Source organism: Schistocerca piceifrons, chromosome 2, assembly GCF_021461385.2.
Source record: "Schistocerca piceifrons isolate TAMUIC-IGC-003096 chromosome 2, iqSchPice1.1, whole genome shotgun sequence".
Lineage (NCBI taxonomy): Eukaryota > Metazoa > Arthropoda > Insecta > Orthoptera > Acrididae > Schistocerca > Schistocerca piceifrons.
In genome coordinates this window covers 243,862,700-243,880,082 of record NC_060139.1, presented here as the reverse complement: position 1 = coordinate 243,880,082, position 17,383 = coordinate 243,862,700, and the positions used below count along the sequence as shown (strand labels likewise).

Sequence of the window (17,383 nt, the reverse complement as noted above, 5' to 3'; positions counted from 1 at the left end):
GAAACGTGTTAAAAAGTTTTCGCTAACAACTCAAATAATTTACAATTAAAACTTGTATTTACAGTAGGTTACGAAAGTAACAATAGTATTAATTTGCTGGACCTCACAATTACAAATAAGAATGGAAAACATAATATTTCTATTTATAGAAAACCCACATCAACCGACGTAATAATAAATGCTAAATCATGCCATCCATCAAGATACAAAATGGCATTTTTTAAAACTATGATACATAGGATACTGAAATTTCCTCTCGAACATGATGCAATCCAGAAGGAAATTGATACATCAAAACAGATAGCAGTTGCTAACAATTATAATTCCCATCAGGTATTGATCTGTTACATCAAAAATTACAAGAAACAAATGATGCTGTTACAAATTCCAAAAAGAGATTTACAAAAATGACATACATGGGACCTATTTCAGATAAAATAAATAAATTATTTAAGAACACAAGCGTGACAATAGCATTTAAAACTAATAACCCCCTACAGATGAAACTGAAACACACAATTGGAGACTCAAATATATACCAAAATTAGGGGTTTACAAAATAACATGTAACGACTGTGAGAAACAGTATATTGGCCAAACTGGCCATAACTTTTTAACACATTTCAAAGAACATACTACTGGTACTGCACGTACCAAATCAATATTTGGTCAACATCTTGATGGTTACAATCTTTCTGAGGGTTGCATTTCTACCACTTTGAAAATATTACATACTGTGCCAAAAGGACCACTGCCAAATACCTGAGAAGAAATTGAAAACTTTTCACTTCACAAAAGTAATCCATTATATGTTTTAAACAAACAACTTCAGTTCAAAGATAAACATTTCTTTGAGCTTTTCGATGATCTTCTTTAGAATGTTTACTCTTCTGTCCTTTGTTTTTTAAAATTTAAAAAAAATTATTAAGACTTTTACGAAATATTTTATCTTCACATTGTAATTTTATTCACCAAATATTATTTTATGACTGACTATCTGTTTTAGAATTTTTGCTTATATGCTTTTAGACTGCATATTGCTAATTCACATCATTTTATTTTTGACACTATGGCTCATAATTTTATAATTTTTCCTCCTTTTTCATTATTTTTATTTGCTTATAAGACTGGCATATAACTTGAGGAATAGCAATGCCTTTAAAAATTGTCGCATGTAATTTACATACCAACTTCATAGACAATATTTCATATATATGGACAACTACTTCGTATTGTATCTGTGCAGCACGTAGTATGCATGTCAGCTATAGATTATTGCAGCTTACACATTGAAAATCGTTTCAATAAAGACATGTTGCTGCTCAATAATACATCGTCTGACGCGCCATTCCACTTTCACAACAACTTCGTTGGAGAGAAGCCTACTGCCACATCTTTGCACTGGCGTTTGTCCTCATCATGGCAACCATTAGTTCGACTATCGACTTTACAACAACTATCAGTGGAAAGAAGCCTGCTGCCTCATCTTTGCAACGGCGTCCAACTTCACCATGGCAACCAGTGGTTCCAAATGGTTCACTAACAGGCCTTGAGAGGGCAACCCATGTACAGCCAAACCGAAGTTCATTTTTCCTACATAGTTAAATATTTTTAGCGCTTCTTAATTGACAATAGCTGTTTAATAAGCTAATTTTAGTGTGTATTTATTTTTAGTTCTTGACAATGCTCTTTTAACTAACAAATTTTAAATTGTAATTCGACTTATAACTCAGTGGTGAGTAATGACTTCATTCAGTCTGAAGTCAATGGAACCTCCATTATGTATAGTAAGACGTGCACTGGTTTCTCCAGTATTGATTCTCCAACAGAAAGAGGATCCTGCTCAATAGTAATTCATCTTTTTATAGCTTTATAACTTTATGTATCTTCTTTAATGTATGTAGCCCTCTAATTAAAGCTTTGTATATAACCTGTAGGTCTGAAGATGACCACAGTTGTGGTCGAAACCGGTTACCTTCATAAATAAATCGTGATCAATAGTAAATATCAAAGAATGTGCGATTCTAGATGAAATGTTATTTCTTTCCTTTACAGTCACAAAATAAAACAGTTTTGTTACATTATTATTGGATTTTCCATCATACGTTGGATAATACGATTCTGATTCATCTGGATTAGCTATAATAGTTCTTAAGTTCAACAAAAATTGTGCATAGTTTGGATGAAGTCATCAATATTTATTTAAATCTCTGTACCCTCGTTGGGTACATTTAAATTGTGTTTACTTTTCTCCTTTGCTAGGAATGATTTTTTTGATTTCCCGCCACTTTCAAGTTAAGAAAAGTGACCTAGGAAGTGTGTTCGTATTCCCAGGTCCACCATCTTGGATCGCCATCTTGAATTCTGATGTCATGTCAAATATCACACTATATCCTAAGTGATAGTTCTTTCGATAATAAGCGAAATTGTGAGATTACATGACATATACACACATACTTTGCAAGAAACTGCACAAAGCATGGCAAAAGAAGGTAGTGTTGTAGCACACGTCACGGGTTCTCCGCCACACGAAAAGTTGTCCCGAGTAGCGATGAGTCGGCAGCGTCTGACTGAAACGAACATGGCGCCCTTGGTAGTAGAGGGGGCGTGGCACAGTCGCTTAAAGCTGTCACTGCAGAGAAAACTCACCTCGCGATGGACAGGTATAGGTAGCGTCACGGAAATGTCAGACTTACGCGTGGCTGGTGCATCCATGTACTGGTCATCTGATTATATGAGTTGCTTGTATTCGAAACGATTTACTTTTGTATTTGTGTTGCTGCACCATAAAAGGTCAGAGAAGCATAATATATCCCCCTAAAGAGCTCGAAACGCTGAATATTTCATTATAATTGTATCAGTAGCATATAAAATTAACAGAGATTCGTTGAGGCGAAGAAAATGGTAACGCATAAGTCTTGGAAAGCTTGTTAACGAAACATGATAAAATAAAAATCAAGTAATCAGATGCATTAGTTACAAGAAGTCTGTGCTAGCAAAAAAGGACGTAATTTGCCATTGGAATGATACGCCTCTTGGTTTCCTAGTAGTAATTTTAGGCAGTTTCAATAATTTAGTGATACTGTGCAGTCATTCTAGTTATATTTGTTATCATTTATGGGAGAACTTTCGTGTAAACTGGTGTCTATCTCAGAGTCGCCTGCGACGCCGCCAACCCGCAACGGATCTCTGTTCAGCGGGTTATCGTCAGTCTAACACCTGCGGTCATGCTGGTTCCCGCCGTATCTTGCTCAATCCACAGAGGGTCTCCCGGTAAGCAGCTAGAGGGCGCAGAACAGGCGTCACTCCAGACACGTATCTCTAGCTGCATTCGCTGCAGCTTCACTAGCCAATAGGGAAATTAAAACCTTCCGCCGCGCGAGTATTTCTCCCAGCACGGAGCCGGCTAGAGCCAGTTCTGTCTTCGCCAGCCAGCGACTCAAGTACCACCACTATTTGGAAACAGCCTCAGATGGGACGTCGCCCGCGACCTGCGCTCTGAGCCTTTGTGTCCCGCGCCGTGGACAAGTCGTACTGCCCGTGAGATACAACTTTGCATACGTACTTTGTTTTGAAGACAGACTTTTCATTGCTCATGAGAGCGTAATCTAAGCTCTCAAGAATCTATTCCGGTTTCGTTTAAGAACAGTAATTTGTGATGAAACTTTCCTTCACAATACTAGGAAGAATCGCTGGAAAACGTTTATTTTCTTCTGTTGCGCTGCTTCAGAAACAGTGACTGTTTGTGTTCGAAGTTTACTTGTTCAAATAAACGAAGTTAAATTATGTCTACTTGTGATAGTGTGGAAATATCCCGAGTGAGAAACACTTCATTCACATCTTATTGTAACATCTTGAATTAATCAGCACAAAAGCGCGCATTAGAATTTAACTGGCCTTAGTGATATACGGGGGGAGGGGGGCGGGGCAATTATTGAACTACATGAAATAAAATCGTCATAGCTTCTCTGAATGGTTTGCGTTAGGAAGTTCAAACTGCGTAGCATGATGAGAATTAGCATGCGCATTGTTGTTTGTCTTAGCAACGAAGCCCACCTTCATTTGGATGGGTTCGTCAGTAACTAAAATAAACGCGCTTGGGGGACTGATAATCCGATTTTCGCGATTGAGAAGTCTCTTCACTCTCAGCAGGTGACTCTGTGGTGGGCAATGTCCAGTCACGGATTGTCGGTTCGATATTCGTTGATGGTTGATGCCACGGTGACTACCGATCGGCACGTGACGGTTTTGGAAGATGGTTCCATCTCCATTATACAAAGTGACCCTCATTTCGACAAGATATGGTTCGTGAGAGACGGAGCTCGACCCCATCGAAACAGGAGAGTGTTTGATGTTCTGGAAGAACACTTTGGGGACACACATTATGGCTCTCAGGTACTCAGAAGCCACTGCATGGGCCTCAACTGGCCGCCATATTCTCTGGATCGGAACACATGCGACACCTTTTTGTGGGGCTATATTAACGACACGTTTGCAGCAATAACCCCAAAACCATCTCTGAGCTGCAAACAGCCATTCAGGAGGTCATCGACAGCACCGCTGTTCCGACACTTCAGCGGATCATGCAGAATATCGTTATTCGTCTGCGCCACATCATCGCCAATGATGGCTGCACTATCGAACATGTCGAAATCTAAATCCGAATTTTTGTAGTGATGATCATATGTTGAATAAGTTGTGTGCACGCCGTAGTTTGTGACTAATTTACGTTTTATTCAAATAGTTCAATAATTCTCACCCTGCAGAAGTCGTAATGATATGCTGGTGCAGATTCGGCTCCTAAGAACTGGTTATTTTGGAAAGTCTCGCCAGAGTATGTCTAAAGCCCCTTTCACGTGAACGATTTTGCTGTCTCCATTGACTACTCGTGACAAGTGAGTCTACTGCAGGACCTCTGGCGTTGTACTAATGTAACAAGTCTAGTCCGTCACGAGTGGTTGCTCTTGAAGACACCTCAGCGCCAAAAGTGCTTGCGTTGTGAGAGCTGTCTGCTCAGCAGTTTGGCTCTCGAAGTGAGGTTATGAAGAGCAATCCGTTTTACTAAAATAAAATCTACATATTATTATTATTAATGATCAAGGCGAAATTCATAGCAGATGTTCTGGACATAGGACGTATGCTGAATTCTCCACTCTCTGGAGAAATGAAAGAATAGGCAAATTGTCACCCAAACACTTCGAAACATCTGCATTTATTTCCTCAAGAAATACACGCAACAACAAATGTTGTGCATCGCCCTTTTATTTGGAAAATCACTGGACAGAAAACAAAAATTGGCTTCAATCATGCGATTGTTTTCATTTGGGATGTGTTCAGATCACCAAATCAAACACACAGACCTTTGAGTAAGGACAAAATCCTCTGCTTCCCACTGGAGGCTTTTCACAGCATTCCTGGGCCAACGTTAATATGTTCAGACTTTAAACCTTCGCTTATGTATCTTCGATGAGATTATCAAGTCCGCCCTGGTCCAGTTTGTCCCACTCTCCAGTGACGATTCTGCGTAAGTTGCAGAGTATATGGTCGTTGTCGATGTGCGATTGGTTTCACAGTATCGATGACGAATAGGTGCTCAAGGCTCATTAAGCATGAATTTTACAGTCAATGTTTACTGGGCATTGTTGCTTCAAATGATCGTTCCTGTCATATTCCTCAATACTGATCACTGCTCCCGGGATACCCGCTAGGTTTGTGGCTTGAGTTCAGTCGAGAATCGTATTTGCGGGGATGTGCTGAACTTGAATGACTCCGAACTTCCTTAATCCGAAAACTCGCAAAACTTTTTAAATTAAACAAGCTTTATTAATATCTACTTCATTATTTTTCATGTCTATAGACTTATTTCTCAACGCAGTCACCTTGGTGACGAAGACATTCCCCCAACTAGAGGCCGGTTTGTTGATCAGCCATTGTAGAATATTTGACTTTCTGACGGAACCAAAACCTTACCTCTAATTACACTGCTTCATCGCTATTAAAGCGAAGTCTTCCAAGCTGGTCTTTAAGATTTGGAAAGAGATTGTGCTCTGTCACTCACGATTAGGTTGTTGTTATTGTGGCCTTCTGTCCGAAGACTGGTTTGATGCAGCTCTCCATGCTGTTCTATACTGTGCAAGTCTCTTCATACCCAAATAAATACTGCAGGCTACATGGTTCTGAATCTACTTACTGTATTCATCTCTTGCTCTCCTTCGACGATTTTCACTCCCTTCATTAAGAGCACGAACAGCCCAGCGTCGGATATTAGTGATGTCGATACAATAATCACCACACATCGCTTTCATTTTTCTATGGATTTCAATTGGATGCACGTTGTCTGCGGTTAGACACTCCTTTACAACACATTGTTTCTTACGCACCGACATAGTTGCGGTACATACCGCTATTTTACACGCTACAATTCGAAACCATCTTACGTCAGTCGACTGAGAAATAAGCCAGACCTTTAGTACCTGTACCAGTATAGAGAACAGAATTAAAAATTCGGAGGCATTGCTTTTCTACAAGCCCTCTATGGACTTTCACATTTCCTTTTAAGCACATCTGGTGCACGATTTTGCTTTAAATACCAGTTGAGACGGACAAAAGGCACCAGGAAAAGTGTTTATGGAATCTGTTGAAATAAATTTTTTAAATTTATTGCAAATTCTTTGCATTGGCCACAAAATTTATTGTGACTTATTTGTTTGTACAGTTCGAGGGAACTGCGTTCATGTGAATTATCAATTGAACAAGATCCGGCTGATGCAATCAGACACCTAGACAACGTAGAGCCATAGACAGTAGTGTGATTGCATTACAGTTCAGCCATATTCCAAGGGATAGTGCAGTATAATTTATTGTTATCAGCTTGGCCGGTAATACCGCATCTTCCGGTTCTTATCATACATGAAACTCGGGAAGACTGAGTGCTCGGATGCCTCTCTCTGCCCTATGATTAGCCCTGTTCATTAACCATGGGACACTAGAAGACTCCTGTTGATGATCGCAGAAGGGGGGTCGAAACGTCGAGTACTCGAGAACGTTGAACAACTCTGAGAATCTTAAAGTCAATCGTAATGGGTACGACAGTCCTCAGATTTATAAAAGAAAATTCTCCCTGGCTAGTAACTTTAGTTTCGTTTGAGGAAAAGGCAGAATGCAGTGGTGGTCAACATGGTCCCTCCCACCCACAAGTGGGCGTTTCAGCTTTCGTGGTGGGCGGTAGCCGGTAGGGATTTTGAAACTTTTATTATGCTTTAAAGAAAAACTTTGAAAATAAGGGACTGACTATTGTATGTTTTAACTTGATGTAGCTCGGCTTTATAAATTTTCTAAAGTAAACTTATCCCTACTTCATAAATCATATTTACTGTGTAATCGGTGGACGGTTAGAAAATTTTACAACTAACACAGAAACAAAAGTGGGTGGCAGGCTAAACAAGTTGACTTCTCCTGAGGTAGGACATTTTTAGAATTATTAAACATAATTTCCCAAGTATTTCTAAGATTTAGGAGAATATCGGGTAGACCTAAGGGTTACCTGCATGTACCGCGCCTAACGCGAGTCTTTCGCCATTTCTTCAAACGCTGTGTAAAACACCATGTTAGCTATTATGCTGAAGTCAGCCTCTCCTCCAGGCACCAACAGCTTTTGAATGTTCTGGACAGCGCGCCTGTGAAAATATTAATCTCTTAGGGGCCGTTGCCCCAGTGGAGGACACAAAAGACTTTCTGGTTTTTTGTAAGAATCAAATGAACGAATTACAACAAAACTATTTTGTGATGAAAATGTACAACAATAATACTAAAAACCCACACAAAATAAGGTGATTTTAATTTCACATTATGCAAACGAAGTTAAATTAACAGGCTTGAACTTGCTGTTCACAACGCCGAACACATTATGAGAACGATAACATTGTAAATGTGAGCACATAAATGAAATTACATGTAACGGTAAATTCAGTGTCGTTATAGGTCTTCAATGTAATCATTCCTTGCTCTCTGTTGATATCTTGTGCTATTTGAAAACCAGCAGATTGAGAACACCTTGGTGAAAATTCAGAATGGCACTTCATTAATTCCATAAAAAAATTACTGACTACAGCGTTTTTGTTCCTGTGGCTTCAAATGTTGCATTAATTTATAGGCTAATTGTAAAATTACTACCTTTTAGGGGCAAAGAACAGTTTTTCTAAAAATTTAAGATGTCTGTCCTCCAACCGATTAATGAATGAGTTTTTAAATTTATCTTACGAATATACCATTGTTGTACATAGCCCGGTATTAAAGCGACATGTTCTTCTAACGGACTCTTAGGGCCAGGGAAGGACCCTTTTGCTGAATTTTGCAGCTAAGGCGCTATCGACGGCATTTTTTTTACTATCACTGCATCCCATTGTGATTTCTTTGAAATTCTCATTCTGGCACGATGAAAGGGATACGTTTTCGCGTCCAACAACTTTCCTAATATTATTTCATAACGACCATGTTGTCTTCATTTTCTTCTGCTATATCACAATGCTCGAATAGATGCCGATACTGTGGACGGCGGGGGGAGGTGGGGGAGAAGCCACAACGGGATATGCCGTTTTGTTTTTAATGAAACCAGCAGCTTCTCTCCTGCACCCATCTATAGTGTCCTTTCCTTCTTTTTCCGTTGAGTTGAAAGCGTGAATGAGATTTTTTTCATGTCTCGTAGAGACCAGAGGGGTTTATTTCCTCCAAAGTAGTTTTACAGCTTCTAAATCTATACTACTCTCCCCGTAGTCTCTCGTTCAATGATGCCTTGCAGAACAACCTGTAGCGAATCATGAACTTTCGTGGTTTTTTATGCATATCGAGAAGGAACATATTCAGTAAACAGTATGCCTTTGCAGCTTTTATTTTTCTTCCAGTTGACTTGTCGAACATGTGCCATGTCCTCTCCTGGTAAAAAAAAAATGTTGGTTCTAACGGGAGACCAGTGGTGTGCTACATCCTTTAAAATTTGTCTTCATCTAAAAAGAAAAAAGAAAACCTTTTATAATGAGCGGACGTTAAAAGTTTACAAAAAGGGGCTGGATTGGCAATAAAATATCATCACTTCTAACACGTCGCGGCAGTACGCAAGTTACTATGTGGAAAGTATAAGGTGGCAGTGTCTTTCCGGTGTGAGTTAGGGCAGCTCGGTGAAGGGCAAAGCAAAACACCACCCGAGAAGGCAAAGGAACGCTCTATTTCTTTTAGAATACCATATCTGGGTGCAGTACGCGAAAAGAATGCAGTCATACGAGATGTAAAACATTACTTCAGCGTGTCTTACTTTTTCGGATATAAGCAGTAAACCCAGGCAAAAAGCTCTGGTAAACAAATATAATGAAGCGGCTGGATACTGTTTTACATGCAATGATTGCCGTAAGAAATATGTAGGACAAACCGGTAGGTCATTTCAAATAAGATTTCAGGAACACCTTATCTTAATTAACCCACGAGTAAAATTTACAGCGCACTTAGCGAAGAGGGACACAGCACCACAAGCCCTTCAGAAAATTTAAAAATATTCCATAAGAAAGAAAAAGGCCACATTTTGAATATGTTAGAGAGAGTAAACAAAAACGCACAGTTCACGTTGAATAACCAATTGAAATAAAAGCACCACATCATTCTGTCTAATTTTGATTGTTTGTATGATCTAGTTTTAGAACGTAATAAAATTCTGTATTATTCTCGTGTGTAAAGGCATCGACCCAGCGCTCCTAGTCATGAGTACATGACGTCACACTGCCCACATCTAGGCCCACGAGAAAGACAGGCCACCGCGCGTACGTCACGGAGGTAGGCCTGAATTCGCTCGCTCGCTCAGCTCAGGAGACAAAATGCGTTCCTAGACCTGTTAACTTGCAGCTTGGTGTGAACACACTAATGAGAATTGCATCTTCTACTGTAATTTGCTATTATGTAGTCCTACTGATGAACAGTAGTACAACAAAATGTAATTTAAGACTAATACTTGATATAAATGTGTATCGCATTTAGTCTCTTCTGCTCAACAGTCCTCATTTCATACAAGAAGTGGTTCCTTATGCAACTGATAATCATTTTGGCATGATTTTAAGTTCATTGTACCCCAGTACAGCCGTAGTGGACTTCCTATCATTGTAGGACTAATAACAGTAATAATCCATAACAGCGGATTCCAGCAAAAGATGCAATTCTCGTTTGCACGTACACATTTAGTTACGAGTTAAAAGACGTATAAACGTAGTTTTTGTCTGCTGAGTTGAGCGAGCGAGCGAGCGCAGACCTACATTCGTGACGTACGCGCCACGTCCTGTCTTTCTTGTGGGCCTCGGTCCACATGGATAGCTTCCGTTCCAGGAGCCAGCTAGTCTCTCCTTGTCGGTCATGCAGGGCGCTTTTGCTTTATCCTACACCGACCTGCCCTTCTGTCACACTGGTAAGACACTGTCACCTGACACTTTCCACACAGTAATCTGCGTAGTGTCGTGACTAATCATGATAGTAGTGACAATTTTTTAACGCTAAACCGTCCCTTTTTTAAAAACTTTTAGCGTCCACCGACTATAAAATATTTTCTTTCGTCTTTTTTGATGCAGGCAAATTTTAAGAAATGAAGGTACGCCATATGACGATATTCACTGAATAGTAAATCCTTACTAGGAGCGACCGGTATGCCTGCAATCTTTTTAAGTTGTGACTATATTTTTGACATTCCTTTACTAATTTTAACATCCACATTATATGGTGACGCTGTACTTTGCTTTTTACCGCGTATGTTGCACCTGACGATGAGGCTTTAGGCAGAGAAACCCATTGTGCTTCAATGAAAATCAATTTAACCAACTGTTAGCGGACTTCTGCCTAACGTCATGCATTTCAAAAGCTGAGGTTGGCCTGAATATAAAATATTTTATTTCTATTTTAAACAGTGTTCCTTACCCTTTGACGTGCCCTCGTGGTTGCATGGTGCTCTGTGACTTCGTTTTAATACATAACACATTCTTCTGCCAGTCTGACAACAAGCCTTACATAATCTAGTTTTGTCCGTACCGTAAGATATACATATCGATAAACTTAAAATATTATTGGAGAAAATGTATGACTGATTGTTATGGTATTTCTTACTCGTGGAAGTACCACAACAGCAATCCATAGCTGGAGTGATCAAGTGTAACCCCCTTGCATTACAATCGGAGAAATAAGGCAGGCCAGCTGTTGTACGGTATTGGATAAGGCGACAAACTGAGCACACACCTGTTGTCGGGCACCCAATGCAGCAGCAGCAGACAGAACACCTTGCCGAAGGGCGCGTACTGCCACACGGCGGAGTTCTCCAGGTCGGGCTCAACCACGTCTAGCTGCTCGTACGTGATGGTGCCTGGCAGCGCGTTGTGCTGCCTGCAGAACTCCAGCATCTTTGTGCTGATGTCGCAGGCCACCAGCTTCGTACCCGGTGGCAGCCGCGGGGCTAAAACCAGCCAGTACAAAAATATACTTTCTGATTTGCTCTTCTAAGCTATACAGCATATAAAGTTAATCAGTGGTTCCGTTTCTTTGAAGAGGCAAAGCGATCCACAGGTATTGCAGATCATTGATACAAGCGTGCTGTGCAATTTCCAGACATGTCGAATATTGAGAAAAGAGGAGGGTGATGAAAGAGGCCACAGTTGTCGAATGGAGAGCACGGTGCAGATTACAGAGCGTCCAGTCCGTGTGTCGTGGTCTGGTACATGGGGGCGGCTCGCCGCGCTGTCCGCGGAACATAGCTCACCGCGCCAGCTAAAGCCCGTACAGGGCGGTCGGGAACGGCCTGAAAATCTTGTAAGGATGTTGCAGGGTAGGTTGCACTGGGAAATAATTATTAATCGTTTCTGATTTTGTTATTATTGAAGTTAGCTAGACAAGTAGTTGAACGCGTGAATTCAAGCAGTGTACCGGAGAAGCTGTTGCCAAATATGTTCTTCCTTCGTTTCCTCAGACAGCACAAATGTAACTTCTACTCACCTAGATTAAATTTATAACTTCCGGAAAAGGCACATTTTAGCTGGTGATGTGCATTTGAAGAAGTGGTAATTCACGGACTAACAGGTGTCTGTGAATTACCGCACTTTTGCCCGTGCAAGTGCTTCTATTGCTAATTAAATCGGACTTGCCGCAACGTATCAATTTTGTTCTCAACAATTACCCTGCAACACTCCTACAAGCTTTTCAGACTGTTTATGACCACCCTGTAGAGCCTGTGTCAACTGGAAGGTAGTTCAGGCGGCACATCATCAACCGGCGTCTATTTGAAAACCCGCCGGTATCGTGGAAACTCCATGGGTTGTGGCCGGCTCCTGTATACGTAGGGTGAGCCTGTCGGGTCCACGTCATCAGCAAGCGTTCAACGCTTGTGTGAGGAACATCGGCTGCGTTTGAGCTGGATTCGTTTCCAGATTTGTGTGTCCTTCTGTCAGAACATTGCTCATAAACTGATGAAAACACAATGTACTTACAGTTCGTTTCTTTTTAAGGTTCCTTACTTCAGTCGGTAAAAATCGAACCCCTGCTGGATTACGTTATTGCCAGTCCATCTGTCTCTCCAATTGTCAAAAACCCATTTTCTCAGGAACGAGTAAACGTATCAAGCTCAAATTTATGCCACATGCTAATATCTACTGTCCCTTGACGGAGTAAGAAAGTGAAGCTTCCAAGACAGTGAAATCACGAGGTACGGCCATTTATGACATATTTTGACACTCGAAAGCTCACTCATCAAAACTATAGTTACTTCCCGTTCACCTAGAATTGTGAATTTTGGCATGAAGCAAGATTTCACAGTTTATGTAAATTTGTAATTGTATCACACGAAAAAATATCTTTTTGTCATTTGAAATCCGACTTCAGACTTGAAATTAAACATTTTCGAACGCCTTGCAATTCCTGGGACCAATATTTTGTCAGTATCATTGTTGATAACAAGTTGATAAGTTGTCGACATTCTCGATTTCCGATACGGATGAACTGTCTATATAAATGATGAAGTTTGTATGGAACCCTCACAGAGCGAGAACTAAACGCACAGGCCAATGTTTCGTTATACTGGATGTTAAAAAAATTGTACCGTATATTGAGAAGTGGCAGTATGGACTAAAACAAGAAAACAGTCCAATATACATGCGCACTTAAATGTATACCTTAAGTGCTATGAGCATTTGTTCATATAGGCTCGTGTGAAACAAATTTCTAATACTGAACAAATGGTCACAGCTCTTAATATATACGTTTTAGAAGCCATGTTTACTGGATATTTTTGTCTTGGTTCGGACCTCACTATCGCCTCTCAAAAAAAAAAACTCCGTCCGCACAGGCCTTGGAAGGCCCAAAGGTACCGACCGGCCGCCGTGTCATCGTCAGCCCACAGGCGTCACTGAATAAGGATATGGAGGGGCACGTGGTCAGCACACCGCTCTCCCGGCCGTAAGTCGGTTTACGAGACCGGCGCCGCTACTTCTCAATCAAGTAGCTCCTCACTTAGGGGCTGATTGCACCCTGCTTGCCAACAGCCCTCGGCAGACGGGATGGTCACCCATCCAAGTGTTACCACAGCCCGAAAGCGCTTAACTTCGCTGATCTGACGGGAACCGGTGTGCCCACTGCGACAAGGCCGTTGGCATCGCCTCTCAAATTATGGGATAATTTTTAACATCTTGCATAAATAATCCATGCTTAATCGTGAGCATCATGTTTTTTCTTGCTTTCGAAAAGGATATATCGATCTGTTAGATATTACACAATGTAAAATTCAAGCTAGAAAGTAACAGTACTGTGAAGAAGATAGTTGATACTCACTGTATAGCGGAGGTGCCGAATCGAAGATAGGCACAACAAAAATGTCAGAAAATGAGCTTTCGGCCAACAGGGCCTTCAAAGAAAATAGTCGGTGATTATGATCACGTGTATGTGAGTTGCGGTTGCCAGTGTGTGTGTGTGTGTGTGTGTGTGTGTGTGTGTGTGTGTGTGTGTGTGTGTGTGTGTGTGTGCGTTGTCTATTTTCGACGAAGGCCTTGTTAGCCGAAAGCTCACTTTCCGACAGTCTTTTTGTTGTGGCTGTCTGCAACTCACTATCTCCGCTATATGGTGACAAGCAACTATTCTTTTCTTGTTAATTATTATAGGTGCCCGAAATTTGGTGCACCTGTTGTGTACCAGGTAGTACTGTAAATCAAGAGATGAACGAGGATTATGCAAGTAGAATAGAAATCCCACAACAAGTCTAAAATCTATTGTCGTACGTAGGACGTTATGTATACCTTTCTTTACTGAAATTCATGAATGGGTGTGATAAATGTAAAGCCCTTGTTGCTGCTGGTGGTGAGTTACCTGTGAGCGGGATGGACAGAGACATTATCTCATTTACTCAGTATGTGCAGCGGCGCATTAAAGCTACCATTTACTGGTAGTCTGGCATATCAAATTGTTGTTGAAGGAGAAGATAGTGAAGTAGCTGTAACAGTGGCAGTGCACCACTGCCCACGGATAAGCAATTACACCGCGATTCCCATATGTTCGTAGGTAGTAATGTACAATATTGCTTCGTCTTAAGGATTATCCACACCACAAATCGCTTCATCAAGAATTGCATGGGGCCGATTTCCGTAACCGGGTAGTGGTTTGTAAATGGACACGTCAACAAATGCAATCGACACCCATGTTATCTGCCGAGAAACTATTTTGCAGTGAGTCTACATTCACAAACCACGGTTGCCTTAACCGGGATAATATGCATTACTGGAGTGAAGACAATCCCCACTGGTTACAACAAGTTGACCATCAGCGTCCTTGGTCGGTTAACATATCTTGTGGCGTCGTAGGAAACAAACTCATTAGTCCGTATCTTATCGACGGCACGTAGAAGGGGCACAAACAGGAACTACCGGTACAACTGTAAGACGCTGTCCCCGACGTTCGACAACGTATGTGGTTTCAGCATGACAGTTCCCGGGGCATTATGCAATTGGAGCACCGGAGCTATTAAATCGTGTTTACACTGGTCGGTGGATCTGGAGAAGTGGCCCTGTTAATTGTTCTGCTAGGTCGCCGGATTTGATGTCACTGGATTTCTTCCTTTGGGGTATGTAAAAGATGGAGTGCAGCAGCAAGTGCCAACAGGCAGTGAAGACATGGGCGACAGCATCGGAAACGGCGATGCTGCTATTCCCGCATCTATGCATCTGTCCTGTTTACGGTCATTTGGAAAGTGGATCATTAAGTGTACAGAAGTTGGTGATACTACGTTTGAACACTTACTCGAAATGGAAAAGGAGAGTAGAGTTCGTCGCGAGCCATGGCCACAGTGCCGCGTCAAGTACTCAGCTGTTCGATATGTCGTAGGATTACAACGTTGCGAATGGGGTTCCAATTAAAAGTTACGAAACATTGGCCTGGCCTAACTTCACAGCATGGAGGTGCGGTCCCAAATGCCATTCAAGGGCCACTGAGTATCATGTCATAAATGACGATGGGGTACCCATTTCTGTTCCTCTGATTACAGCGTCATCTGTGGCGAAAAGAAGAAAATGCTTCAGACAAAAGTATACAGATTTGGCCGTAAAATCATAATCTGCAATAAAAAAAACGGGGGTTCTCATTGAAGATTTCAAAGTTGCCCATACCAGCCACGCACGGGGTTGGGTGGCTGGTTGAGTGTGATGTCACTGGATGTCCCCCTCCGAGACAAGCAAATTGGAATTTGAACTGTTTTTTGGTCCGAAGTGTAGTTTCGAGATACTTCAGTGTCTTCTGTGAAAATGAACACTCTGTATACCTCCTTTTCTCGGTGGTCCTAGGTATCCAGGAGCGACGATACTTTACAAAACACAAGAGAGTTGCTTAGACGTCGATTTCTCTGATGGAGTAGTAACGTGACTGGAAGTGAAGAACCCACCTTCCTGGCGACGTCACCGGGCCCGCAGCCAATGTCGAGCACCGGCAGCGGCTGCCTCGGCCACGTGAGGACCGGCCACAGCTCGTCAACCTGTTTGGCGGCCAGCAGCGTGAGGGGAGCACACCCGAGGTTGTACAAGTCCGGCTTATCCATGCTGGTGTACACTTCTGCGCTCAGCCAAGTTGGTTAGAAGTCTATCTCCCTCACAGCCAGGAACAAGATGCTGATGCCTGGAAGAAAAACGTTTTTAGTGAAATCCCCCTCCACGCCAGATACAGTTTAATGGGAAGGTGGACGTTAACCGTTTGCCGTTAGAGACGGAATACTAGTCAGTTTCTGGAAGAGGTTTTTAAACAAGGCCGAAGGAAACTGACTTCTGCTTCCCAGCTATTTACGCGTTAATGAAATTTATCGTAAATAATATACCTCATTTTTCAAACCAACAGTTCGCTCCATGGGATCAATTTTTAAGTATCTTTACAAAAGTTTAAGGCCACCTACTCCGGTCCAGAAAGATGTCCATTATTCAGAAGCACACATTAACGATATATTTTCAGCAGCCATAACGACTTTAGCTAGCAGTAAAGTTCAGTTTAAGAAGATCCTAAGGGGTTTATTGGTGACCCTCTCCTTCTATTTCATTCCTGAATTTGTTACTAGAACCGTTTGATGGACACTTTGTATATATTAATAACATCAAATAACACGAGCTTTTCGTAAAATAAGACTTCTGTACATCTCCAGACCCGTAATGTGATCAGTATAAGTAAGTGTTGTGAACCGATATTGTCTTTGGTGGTGCACGGTTAGAACAGCCTGAAAATTATAATATACACCACAGTGTACCGTACGAGTACGTTTACATGTTTCGTGACAAGTTGGATACTAATAGCATACAGATTAGAATACGAGTTGCTGTTTCCCTTTTTCTGTGTATCTCAACGGCGCTGGGTTCATAATCATTTGCAAAACGTCACTGGTGGATGAAACCGGTTTTAGCGTTCAAAAACATAGTTAAACTAATGCCATGGTATGTTTCCAATTTTTTTACAACATGCGGATACCATGCAAACTCATGTTAAAATGTAATCCTTAAATGCACATAATTTAACTTCCAATAGTTTTTTCCTGTGTTTTTGTACGATTTTTTTATACGATAACTTTAATCATGCTACCGTGCACGCCGTTGTGCTCTCTAGCAGATGTGCATTTGTCTCTATGTTAAATAGTAGCATCACAGACCGCACAGTAATTTTTGTGACACTGTACATGTTTGTGTTACATTTGACGAGTTACTCAGTGTAACGAAACTCTGATTCTATGCTCATTCATTTTCTTTTCTTTTTATAAGGTAAATATTGTAATTACGTAGAAGTATTTGCGAACAATATTTTTTCTGTCGATTTTAAATATGAAAGTCATGAGTTAGCAATCGAGACAGAGCATCTTTTT

The 17,383-nt window shown here is 41.2% G+C and overlaps 1 protein-coding gene across 1 annotated transcript in view; it reads right to left on the bottom strand.

Moving 5' to 3' along the window:
- LOC124775287 (juvenile hormone acid O-methyltransferase-like) overlaps window positions 1–11,420 on the bottom strand; it is a 118,043-nt gene extending 106,623 nt beyond the window's left edge. The window contains exon 1 of the mRNA XM_047250125.1: window positions 11,260–11,420. Coding sequence (XP_047106081.1) covers window positions 11,260–11,420 — 161 coding nt within the window. The remainder of the gene's footprint in view (window positions 1–11,259) is intronic.
- Between the last annotated feature and the right edge of the window lie 5,963 nt (window positions 11,421–17,383).